This window comes from Benincasa hispida, chromosome 6, assembly GCF_027475165.1.
Source record: "Benincasa hispida cultivar pf3 chromosome 6, pf3_genome.v1.1, whole genome shotgun sequence".
Classification (NCBI taxonomy): domain Eukaryota; kingdom Viridiplantae; phylum Streptophyta; class Magnoliopsida; order Cucurbitales; family Cucurbitaceae; genus Benincasa; species Benincasa hispida.
Genome location: NC_143483.1, coordinates 48,503,110 through 48,530,535, shown reverse-complemented (window position 1 = coordinate 48,530,535; position 27,426 = coordinate 48,503,110). Strand labels below are relative to the sequence as shown.

The following is a 27,426-nucleotide window of genomic DNA, read 5'->3' as shown; positions in this document are numbered from 1 at the left end:
CTCGAGGAAATCAAGGAACTTCTGGAGAGGAAGATTCCTACCTTACCAAGATGAGTGGTACTTTCCTTTAAAGTCTTAAGCATATCTTTTAGATTATATGTATATGTTTATGTTGTGAATGAGTAAATAGAATGAGTATGAGATTATGTGATCGGGATGGTTAGGGGGTCAATAGACCTAGTTCCTGAACCCCGAGTGGAACCTCACGGGATGGTCAAGGGACTGAGAGATCTAGTTCCTGAGCCTGTGGGAGGAACCTCTATGGGATGTCAGAGGGCCGGCAGACCTAACTTCTGAGCCCATAAGCGGGGGGCTATATGCACATAGGAAACATAGGGAACATAGGAAACAAAGGGAACGCAAGAGAGTAAGCGTTTATGATTAGTATCAGTTAACTATCTACCGTGTGTGTAGGTAGAGTTTGAGATCAGATTCATTCAAGGCTGAGGTTTGAGTATCAACCTCGTATTTGTGATATGCTTGTATTTTTTATGAGTTGAAATAGACTCAGAAGTTGCTTACCACCCACTGATCTTTGTGAAGCTCATTCTTTTCTTTCATGTTCTTCTTCCTAGGTAGTGAAAGGTGAGGAGTTCCAGGGTGCTGCTAAGGTCAAGGTCTGCCACAGTCACAGTTACACTTCTAGGGTTTTAGAGTTGTTGATGTAAACTTTGTAGTAAGTCGGAGAGTTGTATAAACGTTGTACTATTTGTAATAAAATGAGCTTAATCAAACCATTGTTGTTTATATCTTTGGCTTAAAGTTTATGAGAATAAAGAGGTTCAGATGGGCAGTAGGTGCCACAAAAGGGTGGTATCTGCAGTCCTTCACGCCTCTCCTCGGGCTCAGGAGGCGAGCTCGGGGTAGGGTGTGATAACATCTATGAAAGAGATGAAATATTCATACGCTCCTCGTGCTCTTACATTTATCGGATCATAGAGGACTGAATATATAAACTCCAAGGTTTCTTTGGCTCTATAAACTTTTTCAGCAAAAAGTCGTTTTGTCATTTTGCCTTCAAGGTATGACTCACATACAGGTAAATAGTTTTCTTCTAAACCATTTAGAAGTTCACTTTTTATCAATCTCTCAATCTTATTGAGATTGATGTGATTTAATCTTAGATGCCAAAGATGGAAATTTTCTTTAGGAGAAATTCTCGGTCTTTTAACAATTGTTTCCGTATTGAACATTTCAGTATTTAGCACGACTTTCGTAACTAACGACCTTAGTACATATAAGTTATTTTCCATTGAACCAAAGCATAGTTCCATTCCATTTTTTAAAATAAACACTTTATTCTTAGAGAAGGATAAGGAATACTTTTGTTCAATTAGACAGGAAACTAAAATTAAGTTCCTTTTCATATGAGGAGTTACATATACATCATCTAATAACATATATCATTTCTTGTCTAAAAATAACTTAAGCTTACCTACAGTAACAGCTAAAACGGTCTCACCAGTACCGACTCTGAGAGTAATCTCTCCAGCTACTAATTTTTCTACGAATTAAATCCTTGGCAGGAAGTACATACATGATTAGTAGTTCCTGAATCAACTATCTAGGCAGAATCGTCATTCTCTACTAAGCACGTCTCCAAGACAAATAAATCAGATTTATTTTCTTTGGAGTTCTTCCTTTTCTGGAGAGTAGTGGAATCATCTCCACAACCCATATCATAAACTCCAAGTTTCATCTCTGAGAACAATCCTCGTTGATTACCTTTACTCGAGTTAGCAACTATTGCTTTTTCTATTTGTCCCTTGACATTCAATATGGACTGAAATTTAGTTATGGAGCTGGCATTACTGGTTCCATAGTCATCAACCCCATTTTTCTTGAATTTTGAGAACTTTGCTCAAGCAATTCTTATATTGATTGCATGATCTTATGTGCAGTAACCATGTTCTCAAACATTTTGGCTAATGCATCAGGTATGCTTACCAAAATGGGAACTCAAGCCTTAGAATTAACCTTTGTCCACATCTCATATGCGTCATGAACATTTCGTGTTGCATAAGGGGTTGGGGCTTGAGGACAATCCTCAGTCATGACAATTTTTAAGTCGTTAACCACGAAAGGGATTTTAAGTGACTCTTTCCACGTTGTATAATTAAAGGCGGTCAAACAACTAGGGGCAACTAATGGAAAAATACTATTTGACATTTTTGCTGAAAAAAACAAATTGATCTACATTAGATTTTAGCATAACTCTTAAACATCCAATCAAGTTTAGCAAAATCTAAATGAACCTCATATAACATCTAATTTCGCAATGATGCTTCAGTAATTTAGGAAAAAAGTCATCAAAGGGTAGTCAGTTGTCCCATTACTGAATTGAGACACTCTCAACCAATCATTACACCAGAATAACTCTTATTCCTAATAACAATCATTCATCATTTATTTGGTCAAGAAATCATTAACTAGCTTAACATTTTTTTCGTAAGTGTGACCCTTCATTTTAGACCCTAGAGTTCTGCCCCCATTGAGCCAACCGAAGGGAAAAACTGATTGGAGCAAAAACTAAAGCGATCCTATCCATTTCTGGAGTTCGCCTTGATATTGACCTACTGCACAAACCATCCGAAGGGGGCACTCCTAGGGCATCTGGAGGTCGTGTAAGAAGATCTCACGGTGCAAACCAATAAAGAAGACCGTAGGACATGTTGACACACATCCCTCTCCCACTTACTATAAATACTCTCTCTATTCACCTTGATATCGACCCATGCAAATACCATTCGAAGGGAAACGCTCCCAGGGCGCATCAAGATCAAGCATGAGTCTCACATTGTGAACATTAAGGGAGAAACGTGAGTGGAAAATTTTGACGTATCATATACATCTTTTTCCTCTCATTGAGTATTTTAATAACTTAGGCTTTATTTTACTTAGGAAAAATACGACTAATTATTTTTATTAAGTTGTTGTTTAAGTTTGCCCAAAAGTAACACTTACTTTTGTTAGTTAAACAATTTTGATTAATGTTTGTTAAACACTTTAACAAACATTAATCAACAATTGCATGCTTGTAGTAAACCTATCTAATTCACCTTTCCAAGTTAATTCCCAGGTAGGGGTGTCCTATTTCCGTCAACTTAAATACCCCAGCCTAGACAAGACTAGTCTTAGAAAAAATGTCCCTTATAGATATGTTTGCCACAAATTTAATCTTTTATTAAAACAAATTTAATCCTACAAAACTGATTAAAAAGATTAATTTAATTTCTAATTTTATTAGAAATTTGTGACCTTGGGTCTATGTGAATCAAATTTAAAAACTATTTTTAAAAATGATTTACTTAAGTTTGCATGCAATTCTGAATTATTGGTTTTAATTTCTAATTTCATTTTATTATAATGATTATAAACAAAATTTGAAACAAATTAAAATCATACAATTGCTTCAAATGACATACTTTATAAAATTTTAATGTTTATAAAATTATCTAAAGTAATGTCATGCATCATGCAATTCCCATTTCATTACTGTATACATATAACACTTATATATTAAAGTAATGAAATAAATAATATGCATTGCATCCATACATTCAAACCATATATTATAACTATTATAATATAAATGATGCATGGCTATGTTATTTATGCATGCAAACATATAGTATAACACTTATATTATATGATGCATGTGCATGCTATAAAAATAAATCATGCAAACATATACTATAACATTTGTAATATGAATGATGCATGAATAATGCATAACCTATGTTGGGATTTTACTATATGACATAGATTATGACATATATAAAAGAATTAAACCATACATCATATGCATAATTTAAATAGAAATTATGGATCGAGGTTGGACTCCTAAAAGCATTAATTAAATTAATATAATGTTTATATTAATTTAGTTAACCAAAAACTACCTATTACAATAATAAATCGTTCAACCGGTTTGAAACAAGTGAACCGAGTCTTGAAACAACTCGAACCGGACCATCTAACAACCGAACCGTCCTCGAACCACTCGAACGAAGTGAACCAGACTTGAACCAACTCCAAACCGAATCAAACCATGCATGAATCAGCCGTTCTTCTCCATCTTGGAGTGTCGCGACACTATAGAGAAAAACTCAGTTCGCTGCGTGCAGCATCGTAATGTTAGGGCACAGCGTCACGACGCTACTGTACAGATTCGATTTTCCTCAAATCTACATCCGATTTTTTAGCCTCATTTCACCAGAAATTCTTGAGAACAAAACAATTTATGCCCCAAAAATAAAGGGCCTTTACATAACAAATTTGTTAAAGAAAAGCTGTAAATCTAAAAGCCCTAATCCCAAAACCATCCAAATTGCAAATCATTCATAAAACATTCATCGACCATGAAAATTTACAGAATGTACCCACCAAAAACTGCAATTAAATTCAAATTTAATAAAATTTCCATTGAAACTGCGCTCTGATACCAATTGAAGGAAACCGACGAAGGTTTCGATGCAAAAGTGAAGATCGATTCCAATTTTAGTTTTACAGAATTATAACATTACAGAATTAATAGAATTATGCATTAATCAAAACCTTATTGAATAGCATGCTTTTGTAAAGAATTAGGGAAGAAGAATATTACCTTTGAAAAACACTTTCTTCAAGAATTCCCTCGATCTAAATCATGAACCGATCTCCAAATCCAAAATTTTCAATTGGACACCACCACTTGAGAACGCTACTACAAGAATTTTAGGCTTGGTTGGAAAAATTGAAATCGGATGTATAATCGGTTTATAAAAAAATGGATCTTTAATGTTGGTTTTAAACCGACATTAAAGATAGGCTACAATGTTGATTTAAAACTAACTTAGAGGTCCCCAGGTATTTTTTTAACTTTAGTAAAAAAAACTCTCTTTCATTTCACTGCCTTTCTTCTCTCTCATTTCTCACTTCTCTCTTACAAACCCTCTCTTACCCTTGACCGTACCAAGAAGTCGCTCGCCATCCGATCGTCTATTTTTCGTCCAGATCTGGTTGTTCGCGTGCCAGTCCGTCGTGGGGTTCAGTGGAAGTGGGTCACGTGTTGTCCAACTCACCGTCCGGTCATCTATTTGTCGTCCATATCTGGTTATTCGTGTAACGGTCCATCGTGGGTTCAGTGGAGGTGGGTCGTGTGACGTCCAACTCGCCGTCCGGTTGTCTATTTTTCATCCAGATCTAGTTGTTCGTGTGTCGATCCATCGTGGGGTTCAGTGGAGGTGGGTCGCCGGTCGTCGGATCTGGTAGTTCAGCTCGCCGTCCAGCTTATTCGGGTCGTGGAGTTGGGTTGCCGGCATTGGATCTAAAGATTTAGTCGTGGGTCATGAAGGTGGGTTGTCGGCGTTCGGTCGTCTGAGTCGTGGGCTTTTCCGATCTGTAGAGGTGGGTCGCCGACATTCGGGTCATTCGGGTCGTCCGAGTCGTGGAGGTGGTCGCTAGCCTTGGATCAGATCTGTTTTTTTAGGTTTCTTTTTACTGATTTTTCCTTATTTGTTCATAATATAATAAAGTTCTTGATCTCATCTTGTTTTGTGATAACATAGTATTTTTTTTTTCCTTCTTTTTACTGATTTTTTTTCCTTCTTAGACCTGTTGGGGTTCCATTCAAGTTGTTGATTTCATCTTGTAAGGGTACACTTATTTCTCTTCCATTTTTCTTTCAATTTGTGAGTTTAATTTCTTTTCTAATTGAAGGAATTTGGTTTTATTGTTCAACGATGTGTTATTTATCTGAATATCAGGAGATTTCCAGTTTGTGTGCGAAGCCTTGTGAATGAGAAGATATCTTCACTATGGTTTTTGTCATTAAGAAGTTTGGGGTAATTAACATAACTTCATGTAGAATAATTCAACCTTTTGAAGATGAATAATTTATTAATGTTGTGTATTTGCCTTACGTTTTCAGATTCCAACGTTTATACAGAGAGAGATTGAATTTTGATTTCTAGCTATAAGTGTTTGCTTCCTATCTATTTTATTATTTTATCTTTGATGAACTCTTTAAAATCAATTATAACAGTACTATTTGAGATATATTTATTTGATGAACTCTTAAGTTACTGTTAACTACTTGATAATATTGCACACATTTTATAGTGATCGATTGATGTTTTAAAGTTACATTGCAGGTGCTTTGTTCTCGATTCACTAATGAGGAGTTTTTCCAAATGAGATGCAAATGTACTCTTTAAAATATTCTGCTTAGTTATACTAAAATATTCATGAATAATTATGGAAGTCAAGTAGAAAAGCTTAGAAATTGAGACAAAAAAAAATGCTACTTCACAATGAGAATTCCTACTAAGTGCTAGCTTATTTTCGCTAATATCAAAGAATAAGGACGTTTATTTTCATTATCATGGTTGTCAAAATATTGATAAGATATAGAGAAATGATATATAATCTTGTCGTATCTATCTTCGACACTGGTATGTAATTTGCAGTATATCTTATGTGTCCCCAAGCAAATATTTTCCTATAATAGCAACAACGTTCAATATGAAACTTAGAAATAAGGATTTATTTAATTTGTTTTAAAGTTCATTGCTATATATTATATCTATAGAAGTTGTGACCAACATACAACTTCTTTCCTTTCCTTTCCTTTGTTTTGTTCTTCTATTTGGAATTTTCTTAACACTCTTAGGCGAAGTGCTTGAAAAATGGGGAGACTTTTTCCATAAAGAAAATCTTGTAGGACAGACGTTATATTATGTGAAATACTTGTAAGTGCAAATCTTTTATGAGTTTATTTTAAAGAATACTATTGTGATTTTGCTTTGGATCATTAGTGAATGCAATTACCAATATTAAGTCTAACTTATGGGATAAAGAGGGATTGACAAGAAGATCCATGTGTGCCAGTGGAATTCCCTTGGAGTGGTTTGAATTGTAGTAATGCAACTAATTCAAGAATCATTTACTTGTAAGTGCAAATCTTTTATGAAGCTCAAGTCTTTTATGAAACTTATGGGATAAAGTCTTGACACATATGGAACTTCAAAGACAATTGAGTTGGCCATTGTCTCCCCCTTGTTAAAAAGATATCACATCCGTAGAAGCCAATAAAATTTTGTTATTTATTAAAAAGACATAATTAGTAGGAGTTTGTTTACTCTTTAGGTGGTTCTTAATTAGATGTTTGAGTTGAGAACTTATAATAGGTCTTTGTTTAGTTTACTTGAGTTGTCATTGAATCCAGTTAGTTAGTTTTTAAGCTTTGTTGGATTTATTTTATGAAGTGTTGATATTTGTTTTTTGAGAATTTTGGTAGTTTTATTGAGAAGTAGTTGTGGAATATTATTGGGAGTGTATTTCTTTGAACAAGTTCAAGGTAAATTTTTGGTTTTGTTGTGGTAGCGTTGTTATGCTGCCGAAAATTTAAGTAGAAATTAACCTATTAGGGTCTATTTTCTTGTATGATAACATGATCTTTGATTTACTTATTTGTTCAATTTTTTTTATTTTTTTTTTACTTATTTGTTCAAATTTTGTTTTATTTACTTCGTAGGTGAGAGAATAGTCCCTAGCTCCAGAAATTGACATCAGAAAACTTAGGACGACATCATTTAACACTATTCATTTATCTTCAGCTTATTTTTAATCATTTTAACTATTTTGTAATTCATTTATTTGAATGTTATTCTTGTGTGCAACTTAACATGTATACTCTACTTGTTCAATGTAGAATATATAAGTATACTTAATTGTTGATAAGTTGGAATTTGCTATCTAAACCATATGAAATTGATTTGGATAAAAAATATATTTTATTTTGGTTTTGGAATTAAATTACTATCCAAATCCTCTTTTGTAACTTATTGGGAATTTGTGAAAGCAATTAAGATTTTATTTTGTGCACGTTCAAGTAAAAGAGAAATATTACTCATTTGAACGTGTGTAAGCAAAATATATGTGTGTGTGTACGCCTTTTTTAATGACAAAACAATAATAGACATTTAATATCGAAAAATTATTGGCAGAAAGTAGGTTTTAAACCGACATTGAAGATGATGTACAATGTCGATTTTAAATCGACATTGAAGATAATTGGTACTGAATTTTTGATCAGCAATAATATCAGTTTAAAATCGACATTAAAGACAACCAACATTAAAGACTTTTTATAACACAATCTTCAATGTCAGTTGTCAACCGACATTAAATCCTTTTAATGTCAGTTTTAAACCGATATTAAAACCCAAAATTCTTGTAGTACCCTCTAGTATTCTCTAGGGATTCGTATTAAGCAGGAGGGGTGAGCTCTGCTCAATTCTTTGGAAGAGAGAAGGAATGAGATTAAAGGGGAAGATAAGAAGAATTTCTTCTCTGTAAAATTTTTTGCAGACTTCTTTTCTCAACCTCACTGCACGTTAAAAAAAACTGAGAGAAACTAGGGTCTTTAATTAAATTAATTAATATACACACACACACACACATATATATATGGTATCCTAATTCTTCCGGAGTCTTGTTATTTTGTAAAGATACACATTGTTCAATGAATAAAATAAGTAAATTATGGCATTTACTCATATCCAATAAAAAAAAAGCTCATTGGTTATCTTATGTGAACTTAAGCATGTATATGTAATATACAGGTGGATTATGCCTTAAGTGATAACCTAATAGGTCTGTAGTATAAGGATTAAGGTAGGATACCTAATCCTAGTGACACTACGGATACGGCCCGTTTTGTAGAAGTTTACAAGTATTGTAAACTACTACAGATGATAGAACCTGACCATTCATGTGGAGACGTAGAGCGGGAGTGTCCTATACAAAGAGTTTGTATAAGACCTGGACCACGAGATGACTAGACTCTGTATATAACACCGTTGATACTAGAGACTTGCATCTCACCTAAACGATCATAGGTGACACGACCTCAATCCTCAGTGTTTTGGGAACTCTTGCCTTTGAGGGCGGTCCTTTGATTAGTATGGGTGAGAGTGGCCAGATTACCAACTCAACATGCCTACATTTTTGGGGACTTGTCTAATCTTGGAACTGGGAACTCAATCCACAAGATGGAATTCACTCCTTTCCCGAAGCAGGGATAAGTAGAGAGATTGCTCCCTTAAGGGCTGATTCCGAGGCTTGAACATAGTGGTCACAACTTCTCTTTGGAAGAGTAGACTCAGTGATAGTGGGACTATGACTTATGTTCATTAGAGGGATCAGTGGTACTTAAGGAGACAGATGTAACTACAGGAGCATAACGGTTATTGACCCAGCTATACTTACAAGTGATCTGTGAAGGGTTGTCGCACTGCTAATTGGTTAAGATGGACACATGATATATATGTGGTAAGGAGAGTTCACCTGTCGGTTTTGAGTGAGGTGCCTAGCAGTTAACGGATGGTGGATCCCATGACTAAAGAGTTTAGTCAGTTATTCACGTACCGTTGGAGCTTCGAGCTACAGGTCCATGGTAGCTCAATGGATTCAGTTGAGGATCAGTTCTTGGTGTTGATTTGAAATGTTCAAATTGACAAGAGGTATTTTAATTATATATGATATAATCGGTTTGATGTATGAGATACATCTAGTGGAGGATTGATGTAAATGAGATTTACATTAAGTACCATGGAATAGAAAAAGAACTATGGTTTATATGTTTCATGAGATGAAATATTAAAACTATAGGTTATAAATACAGTATGATAAGTCGGTTATCATTTATATTTATAATAATATTAATTATTGGATAATTAGTTCTTTTTCTTTTAAATAACCAAAGTAGTGGGTAGTTATTGAATCATGGTAACCGTGAGTTTAAAAGGAAAATGGTTTTCCTATTTTTTCAAGAGAAGTATAACAAACGATAGAAAAAGTTTTGAGTGTTCTCTCCGCGCAAAAGAAACTCACGAAATCGTCAAGTAAATTCAGATTTACTAAACGACGGCTGGGCGAGCTAAATGATCGTGCAATGGTAAGCTAAACGATTGTGCAGTATTTACTAAACGATCACATAGTTTTGCTATATGATCGCTGGCCCAAGATAAACGATCATGTAAAGTTCGTAGGCGACAGAACGAGCTAAACGATGAGCTAAACAATCGCATAGCTTTTGCTAGACGATCGCTTAGCTTTATCTAAACGATTGGGCATCAACCTATACTATAGGCCTCCGCCATCTCTCACTTACCCAATCGTGTACGCGATCGGTGTTTTCTCCTTCTTCTTCCTCATACCAAATCCGAACAAAGCCCACCCTCTGAATTTTCACACCGAGAATACCAAGGTAACCTTATTGGTAGTGTCAAACTCAACTCGACACCATCGAGGTTTTCTAGAGGCTATTCGTGGTGTTGTGGAGATCGTTCGTGTTGCGGAGGAGTCAAGGAGATCATTGAGGACGAGTGCGAAGAGTTCGTGCTATGTTGCGGTCGTGTAGATTGAGCGTTCGAGGTTGCTGATTGTTCGATCGCACAATAGAGCATGGAGACGCATCTTCATATGTACGTAAGTTGCTTTCTATTCATTATAGTTTTTCATGCTGTAATTTCTCTGTATGAATTATATAACCGCTGGTTTGAAGTCGACTATAAATATATGTTCATTCATGATTGTAATTTGGAATAGTCTTGTTCCATATCTCATGGAAATCTTGCTTCCGATTTCCGTCAATATATATATATATATATAATAACCACCTTATTATATACATATATACTATATGTTATATCAAATACAACATATAACCTATAGTTTTATATTGTATCAAATACAATATGTCCTATAGTTTATTTTCTCTCAACATTACATGATATTTAATATAAATCATATTTATATTAAATTCAATTATGTGAATCTCATTCATATAATTAATATTCAAATCATATTCAAATATTTAATTCCTCTAAACTGATTATGGTATTGAATATAAATCATATTTACATTAAATTTAATTATATGAATCTCATTCATATAATTAGTATTTGAATCATATTCAAATGCCTCTCAAAATACTTTATAATATAATGTAGCAAATACATTATATTAATTATATCACATATAATTAATTCTCTCAATTAATTTGAACAATTCAAATTAATTCAAAATTAATTCTTAAATAAATCCATGTTGAGCTACAGAGGAAACCTTATAGACCTGTAGATTGAAGCTCCAATGGTACTTAGATATTTAATTAAACTGTCTAATTAAATTACCAAACTTCCATTAATTATTGGTCATTCCACTAAAGACCGACAGTTACACTCTTTGCACTACAAATATATTTCTGTGTCCATTGGATATAACCAACTAACAGCGGGATGACCCTTCACAAATTGCTCGTAAGTACAACTAGGCCAAAATTACCGTTTTTCCCCAATAGTTACATCTAACTCCTTAAGTACCATTGATTCCTCTAATGGACAATAAATCATAGTCCAACTATGATCAAGTCTCTCTCATGCTAGAAGAGGGTGTGGCCACATTGTTCAAGCCCCGGAATCAGTCCTTAAGGGAGATTTTATCTATTTATTCCGACATCAGGGAAGGAGTTTATGTAGCTGTGTTCCCAGCTCCTCAATTAGACGAATCTCCAAAATTGTAAGCTTATTGAGTTAGCAATCTGGCCACCCTCACCCATATAAATCAAAGGACTGTCTTTGAGCAAGAGTTCACAACTACTCAGGATTCAGGTCATGTTACCCATGATCATCCTGGTGAAATATAAGTCTCTACATAACGGTGTTATATAATGAGACTAACTATTTCATTGTCCGGTCTTATACAAACTCTTTGTATAGGATACCCCCACTCACATTTCTCCATATGAATGATCAGGATCAGATCATTTGTAGCACTTTACAATACTTGTAACATCTACAAAACGGGTCGTATTCGTAGTGTCACCAAGATAAGGTATCCAGCCTTATCTATCTACTACAGACTGTTTAAGTTATTATTTAAACAAGATTCATCCATACATATCTACATACTTGTTTAAATTATATAAAATAACCTAAGATCTTAGTTTATTGGATTGAGTGTATGCTCATAAAATAAAAATTATTTTGTTAATAACAATTTATTTATACAATGTTTACACACTACGAGAATACAAGAGATTAAGGACACCAATCCCAACACAAGGCTGCTCCCTCACCAAGTGTTATGAACAAACACTTATCTTTGACTTATGGCACCTCCACTCACTTATATGTTTATATATCGAAGTACAGTTGAGGCACTCCAATACTTGACAAACACAAGACCTAATATTATGTATATTATAAATTAGTTAAGTCGATTCCTCAAATGTCACACTGATGTCTACTGGCAAGCTGTAAAAAAAGTACTTCATTATCTCAACGACACAAAACAATTTGGTTTGTACACTTCGTCCAGCTCTAATCTCTCAATCTCAACATTTTTAGATGTTGATTGGGCCACCAACATAGATGACCGAAAGTCCATAGTTGCCTACTATGTGTTCCTTAGCAGTAGCCTTGTGTCCTGGTCCTCCAAAAAGCAATTTGTGGTCGCTCAATTGAGCACCGAGTTTGAATATCGAGCCTTGGCTCATGCTTCAATTGAAATAATCTAGCTCCAACAACTTTTGAACGAAATAGGCATTATGAGGAAAACTAAGTCAATCCTATGTTGTGACAACTTAAATACTGGTGCTTTTGTTGTCAACCCCATCTTTCACGCTCGTACGAAGTATATCAAAATCAATGTTCACTTTATACAAGATCAAGTCCTCAAAGGCAGCTTAGATGTGAGGTATGTCCCCTCTTCAGATCAGATTGCCGATTACCTCACCAAAACTCTCACACATTCACAATTCTTCAATCTTCGGACCAAACTCCAGGTTGTTGCTCTCCTCTCTCGTTTGAGGGGGGATATTAAGGATAGCAATGAAGACTGCTCAGTCAACAATGGCAAGACTGCCAAGTCAGAAAAATCTAATACAATCACTAAGTCCATGTTAGTTGATACTCAAATAATTGGCGCAACAAATTTTGTTAAGAAGGAATCCTGATGGTTAGAAATGCTCCACTCTCTGTATGTCATTTGTATATGTCTAATCATTGTTTTTAGTTTTTCTTGCTCATTTCAAATTAGGGATTTTCCTGTAAATATTCTTTGGATAATTGGTAATAGTGTTAGTGTGTGAAGAATTCATCGAGTAGTCCTCCCGTCTTCTTCTTTAACTGAACAAAGGGAGGATTCACTATATAGGTGCGACAGAGGGAGTGACGGAAGCTTAGACGACTTGATTTGCAGCGAATATGGAAAGGTTTTTTAGGGCATAGTGTTGGAGAAGGTTTTTAGGAAGGGGGGGAAATTTGGTGAATGGCAATTTTGCCCTTTTCTAATTGAAGATCAACCAACACAAGGACATGACTACAACACTTAATAAACTTTGGGGGTTAATTGATCAATTTCAAAGTTTGTGTTTGTGATGGTAACAAACTCCATAGTTTTATTTTGTGCAATTTTTCCTTTTATTTTTTAAATTTAATTTAAACCAAAAATTATTATTATTATTTATGCATCCATAACCCTTAAACTTTTTTTTTTTTTTTTTGTAGATTTACAATCTTGCTCTTGATTTTAAACTTAATTTTGATTTTATAAATTATTTCAAAATTATACATAGATGAATTGATGTATATTACAATAAATTTGAAAAGAGAAAAAATAACAAAAGCATGTAAAAAATAGTAGAGTATCATAAACTCACCCATTAGTGAACATTTACAAAAATTATAAAACGAAAAAAAAAATCATAAAAAATTCAATCATTTTCTTCTTTGTCACTCTGTCAATCTTTGAACCTTGACAAATTTCTTGAACCTAAAAAATAAGATCTTCTCCACCTCTTCAAGTGAGGATCAATAAGTGAGTTTGTCTGTATAGAAAAAAGGTACAAAAGCATATACTTTTTTTAAAAAAAGAGGACATATGTTTAAAAAAAAGCATATGTTAAACAAAAAATAGAGACAAATGTGTCACTCTGTCAATCTTTGAACCTTGACAAATTTCTTGAACCTAACAAACAAGATCTTTTTCTCCACCTTTTCAAATGAGGATCAATAAGTGAGTTTGTCTGTATAGAAAAAAAGTACAAAAGCGTATACTTTTTTTTGAAAAAGAGGACATATGTTTAAAAAAAAACATATGTTAAACAAAAAATAGAGACAAATGTGATATATCCTTCAAGACCTAGATGAGAGATACTTTAATAAAAATTTTGTGAGGTAATGCCTACTACTAAAATAAAGCTTAAAGAAGAAAAATAATAATGTGAAATTAATATATATATATATATATATATATATATAAAAAGAGGACATATGTTTAAAAAAAACATATGTTAAACAAAAAATAGAGACAAATGTGATATATCCTTCAAGACCTAGATGAGAGATACTTTAATAAAACTTTTGTGTGGTAATGCCTACTACTAAAATAAAGCTTAAAGAAGAAAAATAATAATGTGAAATTTTGTTGGAATACAGAAACACGCAGCAGAAGAAAATAGGATCATTAAACATTCTAATTTCTTAATTTTGACATCAAAATAAGCATATTCATAAGGTAATAAGATGGTTTCAAGAAACACATACCTTTGAAGAATTCCTCTCCGATCTAAGCTGCTTCTCACGATTCTCAATTCTAAATCTTCTGTGAACACCAAGAGATCTTCTCTACTATTCTCAGCCTTGAATTTGAGTGTTGGAACTCAAGATTGAAGAGAACCGGTTTCAGGTGAAGAACATTCTTTGCTTAAAAAAACTGATTTTTCAGCAAACCCTCATTTTCTTCAACAGCAATTTTGAGAGTTTTATGTATCATCTTCATGGAAGTACTGAGGCATTGATCAATGTCACTTCAATTTTCACTTGCAAGTTATGGCTAGGTGTTGAATTATGAATTAATTCACCAAATTGTGGATAATTCCACTAACTCAATTAAGTTAAATTAATTTTCATTTTCATTTTCAATTTCTAATTTTAATTATTTTTCGTGCGCGAGCATTCCGTCACGAAAAAACGCGGTGGCTTGCTGGGGTGCCGCATGGCTTGGCTGGGGTGTTGCATGGCTTGGTGGGCATGGGGCGGGTGCACGGGCGAGCAGACTAAAATATGATTTAATTAATTCTAAATTAATCAAATTCAAAAATCCAATTTTTCAAATTGAATTAAATTGAAAATTAATTTGATTTTAATTAATTAAACATATTTAATTAATTAAATAACAATTTAATATCAAATATTAAATTAATCACACACCTAATTTTAAACATGAATCCTATACATGTAATTGATATTTAAATCAATATTTAAAATATTATAAACTCTCCAATTTCATTCAATTTCGATAAATTAAACGTTAATTAATTATATCGAATATAATTATACAAATCCTAATTTGAATATGAACTATTCAAAGTCAAACCCTAAATTTAATTTGAACATTTCATATTGAAATTCAATTTGAACACTTCAAATTGATATCATTCCAAATTCATTCAATTTACTAATTCAATATGTTCATGTTTTATGAGTTAGTAGAGGGACCTTATAAACCTACAAATCATGAGCTCCACCGATTTGAGATTAATTGGCCAAAACTCTTTAGACCGAATTCACCAATATTCGTTAACTATCGAGTCAAACCACTTTAGCTTGATAGTTGCACTCTTTGTAGATATATTTATGTCCACTTGATTTAACCATAATCAGTAAGTCAACCATTCACAGGTTGTTCGTAATAACGGTTGGGTTAAATGCTATTTTACCCCCGAAATTATGTTTTGCTCCTTAAGTTCCATTGATCCTCTAATGAACAATTGGTTTGTGATCCAATCACTAAACCGGATCCCTCTCGAGCCAATGAGAATGTGGGGCCCATTGTTCAAGACTTGGATTCAGCACTTAAGAGAACAACCTTTCTTCTACCCCTCAACTGGGTAGGCGTGAATTCCGTCTTACACCCTATGTCCCCAGCTATCTAGCCAGTCTTACCCCTTAAATAGGAGGCTTATTGAGTCGGCGTTGTTGAGTCAACTCTCACCTATGTAAATCTAAGGATAATCCCAAATAAATAGGAGTTCATAGTTAGCTCAGGATTACGATCGAGTTACCTAGGTCATCTAAACGAAATAGTCAATCTTAAACCGTAAACAACGTTATAAAGTAAGAGTGACCTATTTTTTGATCCAATCTTATGCAAACTCATTACATAAGACGCCCTCACTCCTCATGTCAATACATGAACAAACCAGGATCACTTCGTTTATAGCACCTTACAACAAATTGTAACAACTACAGAGTGGGCCGCATTCGATAGTGTTACCAGAATAAGCACCCAACCTTATTCATATACTGTAGATCATTTAGACTATTTACTCGAACCTTATCCACTCTTATGTATCCACATAAAGTTCAAGTACTCATGTAATAGTCATGGATCTTTTAGTTTATTGGATTTATTTCTAAAACGAAATAAGCAATTCATATATTCAATACAACTTTATTGAATCAAACTTTAATAACAACTTTATTGATTTACAGAATGAGTTTATTCTTTACAAACCACGAGTTTTAGGACAAAAAATCCTATATATATAGATATATAAGTAAAGATGCATAAAATAGAAGTTAACAGAATCATTAAACTCTAATTACACTTAATTTGAGTCAAAAGCATGCTGAAACAATTTTTTTTTTTAACAGAAAGAGGGTTTCATTGTGTATACCTTTGAATATTTCCACTTGCCCCTTGCTTAATCCACAAAATTAACCTTCAATTTCTTCAGTAGACCACCAAGAAAATCTTCTCTACTATTCTCGGCATTGGATTGAGTGGTGGAAACTCAGAATTGAGAGGAATTTAGGTGGATTTTGGAGAGCTTGGGAGTAAAATAGTTTGGCTGAAAAAATCTCAAAAATTCAGAATACATAAACTTCAAATTTCTGAAAAATGAAGTATAATAAGCTCAAGCATGCAAACATTCATTCATTAAGCTAATTGACACTTCAATTAGCACTAAGTGAGTGACCTAGGTGTTGAAATATAGATTAATCCACTATTAAATTGAAATCTTGGACAATTCCACTAATATGTCCATTTTTCAATTTAAAATGATTTAATTTAAGAAAAAATTTAATCTTAATTTAATTTCTATAAATTGAATATAAAAAATTTGATTTAATTTTAATTAGTTAATTAAATAAATTTAATTATTTAATTAAATAATAATTTAATATCATATATTAAATTAATAAAACACCTAATTCAAACATGAATCTTATTTATGTAATCAATATTTAAATATTTTAAAATCTCTAATTACGTTTAATTTCGATAAATTTAAACATTTAATTATATCGAATATAATTATCCAAACTCTAAATTGAACTTGAATATTTCAAATTCAAACCCTAATTTCGAATTGGAACATTTCAAATTCATTCAATTTTCTAATCTAATGTTTAATCTTTTACGAGCTAGTAGAGGAATTTCACAGACCTATAGATCACAAGCTCCAATGATTTGAGATTAATCAGTTAAACTCTTTAACCCGAATTAATCAATATTCATTAACCACCGAGACATATCACTACAGCTCGATGGTTGTACTCTTCTCTCTGTAGATATATTTCTGTCAACTTGATTTAACCATGATCAGTAAGTTGATCCTTCACAGATCGTTTGTATTTACATTTAGATCAAAATTATCGTTTTACCCCTGTAAATACATTTTGCTCTTAAATAACCATTGATCCTTTATTGAACAATTGGTTTCTAGTCCAACTAATAAACCATGTCCCTCTCGATCATGAGAGGGAGTGACCCATTTGTTCAAGACTAGGAATCAAGGAACAACCTATATGCTAACCCTAAAACGGGTAGGAGAGAATTTCATCTTGCAGGACTATGTCTTCAGCTATTTATCCGGTCTTATCCCCAAATGGGAGGCTTGTTGAGATGTGTTGTTGAACTACTCTCACCTATATAGATCAAAGGATAATTCTGAATAAGCAGGAGTTCATAGTTAGCTCAATATTGAGATCGAGTTACCCTAAATCATCGAATTAAAACCGTTAGTTTTAACAGTAAACGGTCGTTGTGAAGAAAAGTGACTATTTCGTGGTTCGATTTTATGCAAACATCTTTTGCATAGGATGCCCCCACACGCATGGCTCCACATGAATAATTTCGGGATCACGTCGTTTGTATCAATATACAAAGGAAGTCGCATCCATATATCCCCAAGATGATGTACCCAATCTCATCCATATACTTATAGACTTTTTTGGCTATGTACTATAACTTGATCTTCTTTTTTGTCTCTACATAAAGTTAAAGTATTCATACTATAGTCATGGATTCGTTTATTGGATTTTATAACAAAATGCAATTTCAATAATACTTTTATTGATAAATAGAATATGTTTCCATGATTACGAACCGTGAGTTTTAGGACATTCCCAACAATATATATATATATATATTACAAACAAAATTTCTAAAAAAAATGAAAAGAAAAATATTAGAGAGTGCAAATTAATAAAATTTAATTAAAATTGAAAAGAAAAGAAAAAAGAGAGTGAGAAGAGTTACTTGAAAATAGGGTTAATTTAACCATTTATAGAAAAAATTAGAATTTAAATCATGATTATATTTTATTTCAGCAACCCGATTTAGATTTTAGAACAATATACTTGGTCATACATCCCACTCTCATCACACACAAATAAAAGGAATTAAAAAAATTTTAAAAATTTTTGTTATGTGACAAATAATGATTGGACAATTTAGTGGAATGTACAAATATGAGTCCAGTACGAAATACATCTAAATATTTTTCTTTAGATTTTAGATTAGATTTATATAGTTAATAGATTTTTCTATTTTTTTAATGTGATTTATGCGATTTTTTTTACATGATTTAGAGTAATAGAGAAGTTTTATTTATTTATTTTCATAGTCGTTTTAGATTTTAGATATGATTTTTTTTCTTTTAAACATGATTTAGGGGTTAATAGGATAAATAGCGTTTTCGAGAGAGAGAGGAAAAAAAAAACAGCTCATTTTAAAAAATTGTAGGTGAATAGGATTTTTTTTTTTTTTTTTTTTTCAACTTATAAGTGCTGCGGTTAAGGGTCGGCACTTTTTTTTTTTTAATTTATTATTTATTATTTATTATTATTTTTAATTCCCAACTTATCTTTCTATAAATTAATTCCCAACCTATCTTTTTCTTAAAAATAATTCCCAACCTATCTTTTTCTTAAAAATAATTCCCAACCTATCTTTATTTCTTCTCTTTTTATTTATTTATTTATGTTTCTTTATTTGTTTTTTATGTTCAAACTAAATTTATTTCTGTTAAAATTTTAAAATTGGATTTGGAATTAATGTTTTTTTTTTAAAAAAAAAAAAAGAAAACATTTTGAATTTGAATAGTTTTTAATCTTCAAGTTATGAGTAAGAACATTGTAGTTTTAATCTAGTGAATATTGAAAATGCAATCACTCTAACATATTAAGATATAGTTATTCAATGTATAAAGATAGTTATCGGACATACTAAAAAAAGATGATGGACAACTGAATCTCTTAGGATAAAAGATCTATCAATTATTGTTGAGTAAATTCACTTTAACCATTGTTTTTTTTAATAAAAATTCTAAAACTTGATACATTAATTATAACTTTTTTTTAGTAGTATTAATTATAACTTCTTATTATAATTTAACTACCTATCCTACTAAATTATTATAATTGAATTAGTATAAAATTAAATAAAAAATTCATATATATAAGATTGATCATTTAAAAAGAATTGGAAAAAAAAAAAGAACCACAAGGTGTTGGTCTTGTACTCAGGTAGGGTAGGAAGAAAAACGTGATGCTACCACCATTCCAAGCTAAGATACTAGTGTTTTGAATCAGCTACAGTTATTTATATATGCAAAAAATATATAAAATGATTAAGTTCACTTCTACGCAAACTTCCGTAGTTTTTCTTAATGGGCACAAATTTTGAAGGGAATGCGTCTCATAAGAGATTAAAAAAAACTACACATTTTTCCTAATTTATTTCAAAAATACTTATTTTTTCTAAATAGTTTTTAAATAGACCTTTAATATTAATATTGTTGTTTTCAAAACTTATTAAAGAAATATTGTTGTTTTGAAACTTATTAAAGAAATATTGTTGTTTTGGAAATTCAAAGCTAGAGGTCGAACGTTGAGAACTCAACTAATGTGGAGGTCGAACGTTGAGAACTCGATGAACAAAGAAAAACTTGGAAACAATACATAGGCTGAAACTTCAACCCTCGAAAATCTCGCGAATCTCGCTTAGGTTGTCGAAGGTTGAAGTTTCGACACACATCCACCCTCGAGATTACAGGTTTATTATTTTTTTTCCCTCATAGAGGAAATAAAGTAAGGACATGGTATACTATATGTATCTGTGTACTCGAGCTGCTTCTAACAACCTATGCATTTTTTATCATTTCGAATTAGACGGAGGCTTGTGGGATTGACGTGAGAGGGTGGGGATGGCTATATTTCTAAGAGCGAACTCCAAGCAAATATGAAGCGCATGGATACAAGTTATGCCTTGGAATGAAAGACAATTCCGAATTAGCTTTGTCTACAAACAAAATTTTGTATATTAGGTTGTCGAAGGTTACACACATGTCGAAACTTCAAAGCGATTAAGGAGATAAGTTGGTTGAAGCAGATTAAGGAGAGAGCGAGATTCAAAGCGAGATTTTAGGAGAGAGCGAGATTCAAAGCGAGAATGTTGGAGAGAGCGAGATTTAGTTTATATTGGTTAATTTGACTAACATTGAACTTGGTAAAATGAAATGGTTGAATAATTGAAAATGAGATTATTCAGGAAACACATTGAATGCTAAGATTACGCATTGAGTTTCTGGTAGTAGATCCATAATAAAAAAAGTGTTTGTGATTGCTTCAGAAAAAATGAAAGCTAGTAATCATTAATGGAAAAATAACAACAATAACAGAGAGAGCGAGATATTGAGTGAGAGCGAGAATGAGAGAGTGAGATTTTAGGAGAGAGCGAGATCTTAGGAGAGAGCGAGACTCTTCACTTTATTTGAACTTTCCATAGAAATATATTTAAAAAAGAAAAAAAAAAGCTAATAATCATACTATAATTGAATAATCAATAGACTATAATTGAATATATTAGTTATTATACTATAATTGAATAATCATTAAACAATAAATTGAATATATTAGATTATTATACTTTAATTAAATAATCATTAGATAACAAATTGAATATATTAGATTATTATATTATAATTGAATAATCATTAGACAAAAAATTGAATATATTAGATTATTATAATGTAAAACTTTATGGATTACAAATATATATATATATATATATATAGTAGATTATTATAAAAAAAATTGAATATACAATAAAATGAATATATAATAAAAAAAATTATTTATTATTCAATCCCTAACTATCTGGAGCCTATCTTAGTAACCAAGGACACTTCCTTCGATTATGTCCTAACTAGTTACAAAATCCACATCGTTATCGAGTGGCTGGTTTAGTCCAATCCATCTCGTTGTGATAACGTGAACTTTTCGGTCTACCAAGTCTTCTCAATAACGATGGATCAGGATGTAAGACGGGCATATTAGGGTACGTGATCCAGTAATCTTCATGCAGTATAGGTTGAAATTGAGGAGAGTAACATTCAGCATACGTTGACAATTTGTAGTAGTCCTTAATAAAATCTTCGTAGTTCATGTTAAAATATGAGCAAACGGTCATAAAATGAAAGCATGTAATGCGAATGCTTGCCACTTGTTACATGAACAGTACCGCTCGGTATGATGGCTTGTTCGAGATCACTAAGTATGAAACACCTGAGAGATATTGTAACACACGAAGAGGTGTGTTTAATTTCAGATCGACATGCTGATATAATTGCAGTAGTGAACAATCCAGCAAATGGTTGGACGGGATCGAAATGTCACCATCGTTTCTGCTTATGACATATCATCAGCAACTTCAATAAAAAGTATAAATTTAATTCATTGAAAAATTATGTTTATCGTATCGGGTGTCAGTTTCAAATTCAAAAGTTCAACAAAGCAATTAAAGATATTAAAGGAATAAATCGGAGTTGTCTAAGTTTTTTTGACAACGTTAGTTTAGAGCAATGGACTCAAGCACGTGATGGAGGATTCAGATATAGGTGGATGACGACAAATCTATCAGAGCTCAGTTAGTTGGACGAGCCTACGGTTCTCGGTATGTTGTTTTAATTCAATTTAATTTTTATATCACTGATCTAGTTAATTTAAATTCTAAATTATCAATTTAAAATTTTAGGTGGAGAGACAAATTTTGTGTGACTAAGATAGCCACACATGTAGTCAACCAATATAGATACATGTTTGATCTGCTTCAACCTGAACAAGTACATTACACTAAACCTAATTAATTATTTGATCCACATTTTTATTGTATTTGTCTTTAATATTCTCTAATATAATATTTTGTGTTTCAAGTTATTTGGGAGCCGTATAAAATTATTGTGCATACTTTGCCTAATTTTTGTACAAATGGTCAAAACATATGGCGGACGATGAGTCCTCTCATATGTTTTCACATTGGTGAGTGGCATCTTCCTGAGTGATGAGACAATTCGATTTTTAGCAGGATGTCCCATCGCCTTGTAGTACTGAACCCGTACTACATGATATTGACCTAAGGACTGGAGATTGGTCCGAAAAAGTTGCACATTTGATAGTACGATGGCACTACGTGCAAGGTTTATTGCAGTGGGGGTTTCTCTTGAACCGTTTGACATAGATGTCACTTCAGAATATATTCATTGGTATAATATTATCCCAAGGCGCTACGTCACTCGTCCAGGAGCAGCTGTGGGTCATCTGGTAAATGAATGAATATTGTCTAATTGTTTTATAATTCACAGAGATCGAACAACAGTAGACTCTGTGAAGTTGCGAATAATCCGAACCAGGTTCTTGCTATATGTAATGACAACCAAAGCTATATGGAGGAAATTCATTATATGTACGATATACCTATTGTTCCTCCACCAGCTCTTAGACGTAGAGGACCTGTTCGGGAAGAGAATGAGTTTGATGAGGTTGCACATAATGTGGAAGAGTTGCCCCCTATGACGCAGACGTAGAGTCAAACTGATTATATTAGTCTGATGATGATGATGCTAGCATTTGGTTCAGGACATTATAACTCAAAGACTAATCCTTCGTCTTCATACGTGCATGGACATGGTCGGGGCCGTGGAGAGCATAATGAATATTTATATTATGAAGCGCTTGCAGAGGTACCAGAGCAACATCAAGAAGAACCCGAGCAACCTCAAGTTCGAAGTTGACGACGACAACCAGCTCGAAATCGACGACGTCCACCTTGTGGGACACATTGATTTTTGTAATTATTTTTATATAAATGAGATATTTAATTAACATTTTTTTATTTTTATGAGTTATTATTTTTTTAATTTATTCTTTTTAGTGTTTCAATAATAATAAAATATTTTTAAATTTTGTTTTTATAAAATGAAAAAGAAAAAAGAAAAAAAGAAAAAAAAAAGATTAGAAAGAAGAAGGTGGAATGTGTAATAATTAAAAAGGAAAAAAAAAAAAAAGAGAGAAATTTGTACGGTATTCTCTCCCTATCAAAATCTAGCTATTTCGCTCTCGCTCTTGCTCAAAATCTCGCTCTCTCTCATAATCTCACTTTCGAATTTGATTGGGAAGTTCAATGGCAAAAAGAAGGAGATTCATTAGCTCGTTATTTAGTCAGACTTACTGAGATGATAAAATCCGTAAAAATTATTCTACAAGTTTTGGAAGGAATTCCAAGAGACCTTATGAAAATTTAGAAATACGATGTTTTGATAGAGGAAGGTCTCCGGAATGATAATTAAATGTTAGGAACAGCAAGGTCGATGGTTCAAAGTTCGACATACAAATGAAAGAAAGGTCGATAGGTCGAATTTTCAACCCTCGACTTATTTTTTAAAAAAAAAAAACAATATTTTTACAAATAGTTTGAAAACAACAATATTTTCCTAAATAGTTTCTAAAAAGAACAATATCCTTTTAATTTTCTCGTTTTTAAACTACCCTATTATTCTAATAAACTCGTGAGAGTAATAGGGAGAAAATTATTTTATTTATTTTCATAACCTTTTAAATTTTAAATTTTAGATTAGATTTAGACCGTATATATATATATATAGATGGATACAATTCTAACCTATTTTACCAAAAAAATGATTAAGATTCTTTCAAAATTACTTTAATATTTTTTTTTCTAGAACACCTAAATTGTTTTCTTTAATTTAATAAGAAGGTGATGATTATGGGGGAAACTTCAAGAAAAAAAATGATGAAATTGTGAGGAACTGCAAAATCACACGGTGAATGATTTCTATGACGGTTGAAGAAACGAATAAAGAGAGAGATTAAAAAAAACTAATTAACAAATCCCAACCCCCCAGGTGTTGTAAATTCATTTACATGCGAAAAAATACAGAAGTGAAGTGATGCATTTACATTAATGATCTTCACAGTAACAGGCGGAGCCATGCAGTGCAGTCTCTGGCGGATCCGATCCGAGATATGATCTGGTGGCGTGTTTTCGGCGGCCGGCAGGGGATTGAGACGCTCACAAACCTCTCTTCCTACCCTCCTGCTCCATCGCTTCTCTACTTTAATTAATTTTTACTTACACACAAATTTCAATCAAACTGTCCAGTATCTACTACCACATTAGTTTTTTTTGTTTTGTTTTTTTCCTTTGCTTCTTTAGTGTTTTGTTGTTGTTGGTTTTTTTTTTGTTTTTTTTTTGTTTTTTTTTTTTTTTTGTTTGGACTTGAAAAAAAAAAGAGGAGAAGAAAAAAAAAGAAGAGGTATTTGCAGCTTAAAATTAATGAATATTCCTGTATCTGACTCATATCTCTTCTATTCTCCTAATGGCTTCCCTCATTTCGGGCCGTTGCTGAGGATTGTTGTGGGTGCAATCCGCGCCGATTGTGAGGAGGTTGACCATGCGATCGAGTGCATCGGCGTCGTTTGCAATCTCAGGGTCGATGAGTTCAGCCTCCCTCTTCTCAGAAACGGCGGAGGAGACCCACTGCACCACATCGGTGCCACCCTTGCCATTGGTAAGATATTGAGAAGGAAATTTGCTGGTCATGATTTCGAGAATGATAATGCCAAGACAATAAACATCAGACTTGGGAGAGACTTCCTGGCTCTGGGCATACTCGGGAGATCTATAGGCGAACATTGCCTGGATCGCATTGTTGGGATTGATAAGGGGATGGAACGCGTAGTCGCTCAGAAGTGGTTCATAGTTGTCGCTTAGAAGAACGTTGCTGGATTTGAGATTCCCATGCGGCAGATCATAGGTTGCGAATTCCGAATGGAGGAACCCCAGTCCCCTTGCGATCCCCTGCACGATCCTTAACCGGGTGGCCCAGTTAAGGTCCGCATGGCAGGCTCCACGGTCACCTGTTCATATTTATTAATTATATATATTAATTTTAATACATACTTGCCACTTAGTTATACAGTTGTTATCTTAATTACATACCATGCAACACATACAAAAGACTGCCCTTTGGAATGTACTCTGACACCAGTAGTTTCTCCTCTCTCCTGTAATGATAGGCCAAAGGCGTTAGTATGTTCCGATGGCTCAGTCTTCCGAGGCGCCTCATCTCCGCATCGAACCCATCCTTCCCTAGCTTGTTCATCTCTCGCATTCTCTTTACCACCACTGATAGCCCATTGGACATGACTGCCTTGTAGGCGGAACCCAAGCCACCATTCCCTAGAACCTCCGCCGCAGCCTTCATCAAATCCGCCAACCCAAATGTACCCTTGTCTTCATTGACCACCACGAGATCGCTCATCCCGGCCTTCCCCTGTTGTGAGCCTCTCTTGGAGTCCCCGCCTCCTCTTCTACTGGACTGCTTGTCGTGGCCAGAACTGGGGACGTGCACCTCCACCACCTCCTCCATCTGTTCCCTCCCCAGCACGCTGAACTCATCATCTCTACGCTTGGACGCGCTAAGGAATAAGAAGACCATGAGAAATACAGCCACGGCTATCAAGGATGCCACTACCAACTTGGAAATGTTGCCCTGGGATTCCCCAGGAGGAGAAGGTGGCTTCTCTTCAGAAATCCGCGCTGCATTCTCGCCGCAAGATTTGGGGAGTGGGTTCCCGCAGAGGCCTTCGTTTCCAGCGAATGCCTTTGCGTCGAATTTGGAGAGAGTGTCGGGTATTTGGCCCTCGAGCTTGTTGTTGGAGAGATCGAGGGAGGTTATGATGGAGGCGTATTTGAGCTGTGGGATAGGCCCCGAGAATTGGTTGCTCTCCAGGTGGAGTTCGATCAAATGGGAGAGTTGTGACAGGGAGTGTGGAATGTTTCCGGAGAAGTTGTTGGAGGAGAGCCACACCTTTTTTAGGGAGGTCAGGGACGAAAAGAAATCGTTTGGGATAGCCCCGGAGAAGTGGTTCCCAGTGAGGAGGAGGGCCTTGAGAACCCCGATTTTGTTGAATTCCGGAATGGGGCCTGAGAATTTGTTGTTCACGAAGCTAATGGTTCGAAGGCTCCGAAGCTGGAGGAGAGCTTCCACGTCGATCTTGCCCGACAGTTGGAGGCCGGAGAGATGTAGGCCTGTGATGACGCCCCTGTTACAGATGATGCCAGTCCATCGAGCCGAGCAGGGCACTGAGTCTGGGTTCCACGAATTCAAGGATTCAGAATGGGTGAAGGATTGCTTCAGCTTCAGCAGAGCCTCGTTCTCGGACAAAGGACAACACACGGGTAGACCAACCCCTACAAGGACGATCAAGAACACAATTCCAACAGCGGCCATTGCAGAGCCAAAAGGGAAAATGGAAAATACCTCTGGATACAAACCAGCCGCTGTTCGAAGAATTGTGTGGTTGTCTGCGACTCTGTTGGGCCAACCTTTTTTTTCGTCTCATTCTTGGCATTCCAAAATGCATCCTTCTCCATAATTGCACCACATTCTAACAATAGGAGTGATCCACAGTTGTCCTGAAATTTTCAGCCACATTTGGGTGCACCCACCAACCATACACCTCCCACAATTTTATTTATTAATAATCAATCCCTCTAATTTCTCTCCAATTATTTAAAAATCAATCATTCTTTTTTTATCTAGATGTGAATATGTGATATCTTAAGCACAAATCTAAAATCCATCTAAAACTATATAGGATATATTGTCGAAATTTCTTTTGAAAAGATAACTCCAAGCTATCCTAAATCAATGTTAAATTAAGTATTCAATACAATTTATTAATCCAAAAAAAAAAAAAAAAAACACATACAAAGATACAGATT

At 33.8% G+C, this 27,426-nt stretch overlaps 1 protein-coding gene and 1 long non-coding RNA gene across 3 annotated transcripts; one reads left to right on the top strand and one right to left on the bottom strand.

Moving 5' to 3' along the window:
• Positions 1–4,884: 4,884 nt before the first annotated feature.
• On the top strand, positions 4,885–7,742 carry LOC120079358 (uncharacterized). 2 transcript variants are annotated; one of them, XR_016530358.1, is made up of 6 exons: positions 5,329–5,470; positions 5,594–5,637; positions 5,748–5,825; positions 6,135–6,186; positions 6,798–6,931; positions 7,517–7,742. It is a non-coding gene; the product is annotated as an uncharacterized LOC120079358 (long non-coding RNA). The 2 variants fall into 2 exon arrangements; XR_016530357.1 differs by lacking the exons at positions 6,798–6,931; positions 7,517–7,742 and having other exon boundaries at positions 4,885–5,470; positions 6,135–6,487.
• Positions 7,743–24,519: 16,777 nt separating this feature from the next.
• On the bottom strand, positions 24,520–27,067 carry LOC120079110 (pollen receptor-like kinase 3). The gene is made up of 2 exons (XM_039033294.2): positions 25,639–27,067; positions 24,520–25,556 (listed from the first exon to the last, which is right to left on the bottom strand). Exons 1-2 carry the CDS (start codon positions 26,930–26,932, stop codon positions 24,994–24,996), a joined length of 1,857 nt encoding a protein of 618 aa, XP_038889222.1. The 5' UTR covers positions 26,933–27,067; the 3' UTR covers positions 24,520–24,993.
• Between the last annotated feature and the right edge of the window lie 359 nt (positions 27,068–27,426).